At 34.3% G+C, this 8,809-nt stretch overlaps 1 protein-coding gene across 1 annotated transcript in view; it reads left to right on the forward strand.

Moving 5' to 3' along the window:
• Positions 1-8,358, forward strand: part of LOC121422811 — a 29,874-nt gene extending 21,516 nt beyond the window's left edge. The window contains exon 9 of the mRNA XM_041618016.1: positions 4,884-8,358. Within this exon, the coding sequence (XP_041473950.1) occupies positions 4,884-5,060 (177 nt within the window). The 3' untranslated portion in view covers positions 5,061-8,358. The remainder of the gene's footprint in view (positions 1-4,883) is intronic.
• Positions 8,359-8,809: the final 451 nt, after the last annotated feature.

The raw sequence follows: 8,809 nt of genomic DNA on the forward strand, positions 1-8,809 counted from the left end.
GCTATATTGAACCGCGTGATGCAGGTGAGACGGCCAGAGGCATTCCACTTGTTTAGGTTTTGGCTCCTCATAATTTTAGCACAGAATTAGACCATGGTCTAAGTTAAACCTGACTTCAGAATACGGGCCTATATGTATATAAATAGATTCCAATACAAAAATTACATAAAACAAAAAGTTCTGTTTACAGAGAGACTAGAAGAGCTGCAATCACATTGGAGGTTATTCAGAAAGCTAGAGACTTACAACTTTATCATAATGAAACATAACAGGAGATATTAAGCAAATAGTGACCGTTGATGGAGGTGAAAGTTTGCCTTGTCACCTGAAAATCAAGAGGTGTCACCTGAAAATCAAGAGGTGATTATATGCTTCATATTCCACATCAAAACCACTACAATTGAAGAAACCAATATAAATACGTCTCTATAAAAAGAATTTCGGTTTCATTTTTTTCATCAAGTTTTCCTTTGGAAAAAAAAATCCTTCGAGACGATTCTGCTTGTTTTAATGTGCACAGGCATCCAAGATCTTGCTCCAGCAAGATTTATTGTGACCTAATTGTAGGTGATGGAGATAGATGGACCCCCAAAAACTGAGTGGCAATGACCTCTTCATTTCGCATATACTCAAACTAATTCACAAGCCGTTATGACCCTATGGGCTGAAAAAGATCAGCTAAACAAAAAAGGCCCATCACTGCAAGTGATTGATGGGGAAACTGCCCTTTATCACGTGATAGACTTCTGACCAATCCTATAGCAAGATTCTTAGTGTGTGGAATATAGATTTTTTTATGCCAAGAGCAGACTAAAACAGCATTTTAACAGTTTCAATATTTAGAATGTAGTATAATGAATGTATTCCAAATTCAAGCCAAATTCAGATTATCACAGAAAGTTGAATTTCAAAAGGGTGTTTCAAATCGGAATGAATGGTTACCTCATTGTCATACATGTAGTTCTAGCATAGTTACACAAACCAATGGCTGAAAATAGAGTACTGTTTAAAAAACAACTGAAATTGCCAATCAAGAGTAGAACCAAAGAGCCCTTGTTATATTCTTACATGGAAGGAAGAGAAGACCCAACTAACAACAGAATGCCTTTCTTATTTTGATAATCACTGATTACCCACTTGTTATCTAAATCATTTGACACAGAATATTTATTTTACAAATACTTGGGCCAGTATTCTAAAGTCAGGTTTAACTTAGACCACAGTCTAAGTCTGTGCTGATATTATGGGTAGCCAAAAGTTCAAAAATTCTGTTTATATATTATATTTCTTATGTTTACTATTTTGCTTTCATAATGAAGAAAAACACTTCGAAATACTTCATTTATCATTCCCAGACAATATTGAACAATTTGTGTGTCATATGAGTTTAAATCGGATGTGTTTAGTTAAGGATTTGTGCCCCAGTAGGCCCTTCCATACTTAAACCACAATTTTAAACCAGGGTTTAATTTAAACCCAAGTTCAGAATACGGGCCTTAGCGTTTAGTTTTATTTTGTTTGATTCTGTTAGAAATTGTCAATGTTACAACAACTGGAGTTTTTCTGTAGTTACAGTGGGATTAAAATCGAAACTGTGCAGTATTACATTCAGATTTTATTCTCCGATTTCATTTGTTTTTTCTTTTCATCAGCATCCCTTCCCTGGTATAAGGTTTTAATGATTTGCAACCTCAAATCTGTTATGTGCTTTTCTCTATCTCATTAAATCCAAGTTTTACTCAAACATTACATTACATTCATCTAATCCTGGATTTTGATTGTCAGATTACATGTAGGCTTCCTCAGTAGATCATGGGAGCGTTTCATGAGACAGAACATCAGTGATTATCCGTTATAGGCTACTGAAATCCTTTCATTTGATTGGCTCAGAGCAATTTTGCCAGTGAAAATCACTGACATTACGCTCCATGAAACGCTCTCCTGTCATTTATTCTACCAACCGTTCAAATCTGTTCAGACAAAGTACAGTTTGATGTGGGAGAGGTTCATCATGATGAAGGATTGAGTAGAAGAAATAACCAGTTATCTCACAATGTATCAAATGTAGTAGGAAAGCTACGTTTCGTCTGCAAGCTGCTAGACTTCATCAGGCAATTTCCTACAACGTTTGGTACATCGTGAGACAATCGGTTATTTTTTCTGCTCAAAGTACAGTTTCTCTTTACAATGCAACGAGAGATAGTTTCCTGGGATTTGTTTAATGTGTGTATAAGTGCAACATTGTTCAGGTATTTTTTTCTCTTTGTTTGGCAGTAAAGAAATCAAGCCATGTTATCATTTGTTCTGGCTAACGTTTATACTGTAATTCCATGTAATTACATCAAACATCACTGACCCCCCATTCAATATGAAGTCTAGCAATTGATTCAGTGTCATTATACATACATAATGCTACATGTATGCATAAAATGAAAATGAGAATCAAAAGTTCTTGTGAATCCTTTTGTGGGCGATTCCACACTAGAACTTCAAAAATATCATAAATTTCAACATGCTTTCAATAAGTCATAAGTAGTGTAATATTTTACTATGATACCTAAATTTTATGAAAATTATGAGTTTTAACCAAAAGTGAAGACAGATATAGTTTTTTGGGGGGAGAACAATGGAATTTTTAATTTTCAATAATTTTGCTCATTGAATAGTCAAGTACAAATTCCACCTGAAACAATTATTTGCAAAGCAAGAGAAGATTGAAAATATTGCAGGTCAATAGAATGATATGTCATTGATGGTTCCAAATAATATCTACAACATTTTCATGATTCATAATAGGGGCAGCCCTGATTTTTCCAAACCTATTTTTGGCAATGTCCCGTACGACACATGACAATGCAAAAGTTTTTCCTACAATTTTATTTTTGATGATGCAATTTCATAAAATGAGTTTCTCTTTGTTTGACCCATGGGTGATCGATTTATCCCATAAGGATCTAATTACTGCCCTTCATTTTTCAATTATTGTCCTATTAAAAATGTCCCGTACGACACACGCTGTGTCGTACGGGACATGTCCCGTACGACACACAATATAATAATGCATCTAATTGCAGGATTTGGAATCAGAAACCATAAATAGTAGGCATATTTAAATTCATTTAATTGATTTAACATAAAGTGAACTGAAAAAGTACTTTGTTTATCTCCATAGAACATGAAATAGGTGATTCTAAACATTTTAATTGATTTCATGTAGGCTTATTCTTTTGTGAATCCCTTCAGCTAAACTGGTGATTTTCACAGATCAGAGCAGGTTAATTTCTTTTCATTGAGCATGAAAAGAAAACCTTTATAATTATTTCAACCTAGCCTGGAAGATAACTTCCTCTTGCATGCTCATGTGGAATTATTATAAGATGTAAAAAAAATCATATCAATCATCATGATCATCTATTTGGACTTCCCTTGATGATCACTATTTTTTATATACAATATTGAAACTCCTTACTTTTTTCAAGTTGTAAAAAAAATCTTGAAAATAAGACAGACCATATGGTTTCATGAAATGCAGATGGGTTTGAAAAAGTAGAACTGCATTTCTTTAGACAAAAAATTGTGACCAAAAAAAGAGAAAAAAGTGACAGTTGTGACATATATCATGTAGATATACATTTTATATAAAAAATCATAACATCATGATCATTTTAGCCCCATAATTTACACAAAGTTTCATTCATTTATTGTTTAAATAGTGTTTGGAAATCATCAATTAGTTCCCTAAAATATAACTTCACACAAAACCTGAAGTTTTTCAGCTCGTAAAAATGCTGTGAACACTTGTACATTTCCCATCATGAAAAAAATTATAACGTATTGCTCCCAATTGTATATATTGAGGTTACTTAATTGTATTGTCCTGAATGACTGCTTATTAAAAGATTATTCATAAATAAGCAAGAATTTAGGGGCAATGCTCCTTCTGATTGATAAAAAGTTCATGTTTATTTATTCAGGCTGCCCAGTACAACACGCAGTGCCTGTACAACACACAAGTGTCCCGTACGACACACAAGTGTCCCGTACGACACACAAGTGTCCTGTACGACACACAATTGTCCCGTACGACACATTATTTTGTTTATGATATATTGACAGAAATATTCACCTAATAGCGGTTTCTAACCTAATGAATGTCTTAGTTTGATGGGATTATCATTATCATCAGCCAAATAATGTGATTGAAGAAGTCAAAGTGACATAAAGTAAGAAAGTTTGGCTTCAATTTAGAGATGTCCCGTACGACACATTTTGAATGTCCCGTACGCCACAATGTTCTCGAAAATTATAATTTGCTTTATTTTTTCATGAATGTTTATTTTGCTTTCTTTTGTAAATGTGTTTGTTCTTGGGTAATTGAGTGTCAATTTGAGTTCAGTTTCTATGAAATTTATCTGCCCAACTCACAGACTTTTGAGTACAAACTTGAGGTTTCTAAAAAAGCCACTTTTTCTGCGTCCGTACGACACATTACTATTTTTAATCTGTATTATACAGGATGTGAATTCAAGTCATGTTAAGTCTTGGTTTTTCTTACACTCTGGTAGTAGTTGATGACCACCTATAGTTACTGGAATATTTTTTGTTTTTTCTTGTCAAAAACTGTCAAATGTTCTCTAAATGTCCCGTACAACACGTATGGAATCACCCTAGTATGCTCTTATTTTTTTCTCTCGCTCTCTGTTTCCATCTCTTTCTCACTTCCTCCCCTCTCTCCTTTCTCCTCTAACTCTATCTCTGTCTCTTGACTCTCTCTATTTGTCTCTTACTGTCTCTCTCTTTGTCTCTCCCCTTACTCATCAACTTTCATATTTTCTTTCTTCCTCCCTCTCTCTCTCTTTCTTCTTTCCTCTCATGGCTTATAGGTTGCAGGTAGTGCAATATTGGAGCTTCTCTCAGGCATCAACAGTTCGGATCCCTCCTATCCGACTCTCTATCGCATCGCTCACGGTGTGATATTCAACTCGGGGTCAATCTATCCATCTATGATATCAGACGAAGAGAGAGGTACAACGCCTTGCCAGGAGGGGAGCATTTCATGAAACCAAAGAGTCAGTGATTTCCACAGACAGTTGTTATAAGCTACTGAAATCCTTGCATCTGATTGGCTCAGAGTGGAAGAGTCGGTGAAAATCACTGATAAAAACTTTTCATGAAATGCTCTCCTTAAACAATATTTTTTATTTCAATTAAATGCTAATAAATCATCTCCAAAGATCACTCTTTCAATTTCTTAATTTTAACATTCCAGAAGATGAAATAGATGCAGCAGAAATTAAATTACATTTCAAGTGCCTATTTCCAGACAGTACTGTTAGTGCATGCCTCAATTCAATTTAACTATCAATTTTAACTTAACTTTGAATTAAGATTTCATCAAATGGTGTTGAAAAATTATGCCTGAAACGATAAGCATATATATATCAACATTCATCTATTAACTCATTTCTTATAAATAATTCCCTAAAAATAGGCATGTTGCATATTTTTATCTTAACTTTCAGAGATGATAGTAAGACCGCAAAAAGTCAAAAAGATTTAAAAGCATTATTATTTCACAAATTGTTTATACTAATAGCAATAAAGATGATAATATGCAGCATTTTAATATGTAGCTGTGAGTACAATGTACTTTGTACTAATACCCTGGCTTAAGCACCTACATGGCTGCACTGATTAGCCGCTTGAGCATTGGGTACCCATTTACTATGTCTGTGTGGATATTAGTAAATGTAGATGAATGCCTTGCCAAAGGACGCAAAAGCTGCGTTGGTACTGGATCCCCCAACTTATGCACAACTTTATCATGTATCCATCTAGTCATTTATTGAAAAACTTTCTGTTTGTGTTGGACCCTCCTTTAAACAGGTTAATTCTCAGAAAGTAAGTTGCGGAGTTGTAAGATGCATCTTCTGACTATTGAAATTCATATTTTGTTTTATTTATATGCTTTGTAATAAACAAGATCAAGGCCGCCACAGTGCAATTGTTCTTGGTTTACCAATGACCTCATCGTTTTAACGGCTTTGCTAATCTGTTGTGATGGCATATTGATCCAGGGTAGTCGTTGCTTGACGGTTTCATTTCCTCTTGGAGTGTGAAGTAGGGCAGTGCTCAGATAATAGGTGTGTTTACACTTCTACAATTTTTGACTTACCAGTACTTAAGGCAATTTTTAGTGCATTAGGGTTTCATTTTCTCTTGGAGTGTGAAGTAGAGCAGTGCTCAGAAAATAGGGGTGTTCACATCCCTGTAAGATCATTGATTCTATATGCCATAATGTTGAGATGATTTCATTTCCATTTGGATGCGAAGAAGAGCAGTGCTCAGAAAATAAGGGGTGTTCTCAATAATGTAAAATATTTATTTATTTTAAAGACATTCTTTAATGTTGAGATTATTTCATTCCTCTTGGAGTGTGAAGTAGGGCAGTGCTGAGATAAGTGTGTTAACACTCCTGTAAAATATTGATTAAGTAAAGCTTTTCATGTGCTTTTAGAACAAGTTGATCCTTGAAAATCTCTGAAAATTAACTCCAAATGAATATGATGAGTGTGGGTTACATGCATGTTTTGGCCCACTGCTTGAAAATAAAATCTGTTTACTTTCTTTTTTCTTACCATGTGGTAGTAAAAAAATACATATACAAATTCCCTTCAACTCAAGAAGGTATGATATAAAAAAAAATGGAAACAGAAAAACAAATACTTTAATAATAGACAGAAGAACCCATCTCTCATTTGAAAAACTGGTCTTATGAAATTTAGTCTTTGCCTTTCCTGTCTCAGGAAATGAACTTCTTTATACATGACCTTGTTATAAATGTAAAGTACCTCACTTTCATGACACATCAAGTTGTGAACTGTTGGGGTTTTAAATTTGGAGTGGTTTTATTTCTGATCCGATACTATATTTAAAGGTGCACCTCACACTGAAATCCCCCCCCCTCCACCTTTAACAAGCTACAACATGCTTCATAATTGATCTTTAATTCTTTTGTGTTTTGTTTGTTATGGCTATGGTTTTGGATAGAGAATCATTGTAATTCTGTTAATTTATGGCTGATTTGGCTTATTTCCAAGTTTTGGGACAAGAAAGTGCACTTAGAATAATTTTGCCCCACCCCCAACTACAGCAAGATATGACACACTGCACATTTGATTTTCATTCTTTTGTGTTTGTGTGTTGTTATATTAATGGTTTAGGATGGAAATGTCCGTAGAATTCAGTGATTTGGCTAATGTCCAATTTGGGGGCAAGAAGAAAGCGCCTTTCAATAATTTCACCTTCACCCCCTCCTCTTTTGACAGATAATAACATGCTGTATACTTGATTTTCATTCTTTTAATAGAAAAGTCCTCTTTGTAAATAACTGGTTGATTTGGCTAATTTCCAAGTTTTTGGACAAGAAAATGAGAGTACAGGTGATAACATGTTTGGACAAGACCTATAAATATAATCAACCTTGTCTGTATTTAGCTGTCATTACTATAGAAAATATATATTGATAAGTGATGTCATTATTGACAAAGATTTCATCATTCCAACTGGACTATGAAGGATACAGACAAGTCTGACACTGGTTTTCATGTTTTGTTGCAATAATGTTGACCTGGGAATAAAAACAAAACAAAAAAATATAAAAACTTGCTATGGCTAACTTACTAACATTAGTATACTTTTGATTGCTAACTTGTCTTTAAAAGTGAATAAGAAAGAAAATTTACTTCTTGTAAAGCAACACTTTTTTTTCCATTTTCCAGATTATGATCATCTTTTCCTCTTCTTCCACTTCCCAAATCATCTTTCTTCTCCTGTTGTTCCAACTTCACATGTTCCAGTTTAAATTCATCTTTCCCGTACTTCATCTCTGCCTGTGTCTGTTTCTCCTCCTTAATCTCCAGTCGTTGTTCCCTCTTTATCTGGTTTTCTCCCTCGTCTTCCTTTGATTTATTCAATCCCACCTCAGCCAGTTCCTCCTCTATCCCAGGGCTGACAAGTCTCTCTGATTGTCTGGGGGACTCCCTGAAATTTGACTGATTTTCAAGCAAAAATATACCAATTTTCAACATCTCCCCTATGCACTGATTTTTTTCATTGGTTTGTGTGTAATCGAGAGAGATCTCCCTCCTTCCTCAGTAAATTCTCCCTGAAATGTGAATATTAATATTACGATCTAGGTGTCCACCTTGTCCTCTTCTAAATCCTCCTGGTCCTCTTAATTCTCCAGCCACTGATTTACTCTCCTTTTGGTCCTCCTACATTTCTTGCTCCTGATGGGTGTTTCATAAAGCTGTTCGTAAGTTAAAGGACAAGTCCACCCCAACAAAAAATGAAAAATGAAAATAAAAAGAGAAAAATTCAACAAGCATAACACTGAAAATTTCATCAAAATCGGATGTTAAGTAAGAAAGTTAATGGCATTTTAAAGTTTCGCTTATTTTCAACAAAATATTTATATGAACGAGCCAGTGACATCCAAATGAGAGAGTTGATGACATCACTCAATCACTATTTCTTTTGTAATTTGTTATATAGAATATGAAATATTTTTATTTTCTCGTCATTGTCATGTGAAATGAAGTTTCATTCCTCCCTGAACACATGGAATTCCATTATTTTAACATTTTGTGCTTCAGGCAAGGAGGTCCTAATCGTCAAATTCGTAAAAATTGAAATATTGTATAATTCAAACAATAAAAAACAAAAGAAATAATGAGTGACATCATTGACTCTCTCATTTGGATGTAACTGGCTCGTTCATATAACTATTTTGTTGAAAATAAGCGAA

The sequence above is a fragment of the Lytechinus variegatus genome, chromosome 10, assembly GCF_018143015.1.
Source record: "Lytechinus variegatus isolate NC3 chromosome 10, Lvar_3.0, whole genome shotgun sequence".
NCBI lineage: Eukaryota > Metazoa > Echinodermata > Echinoidea > Temnopleuroida > Toxopneustidae > Lytechinus > Lytechinus variegatus.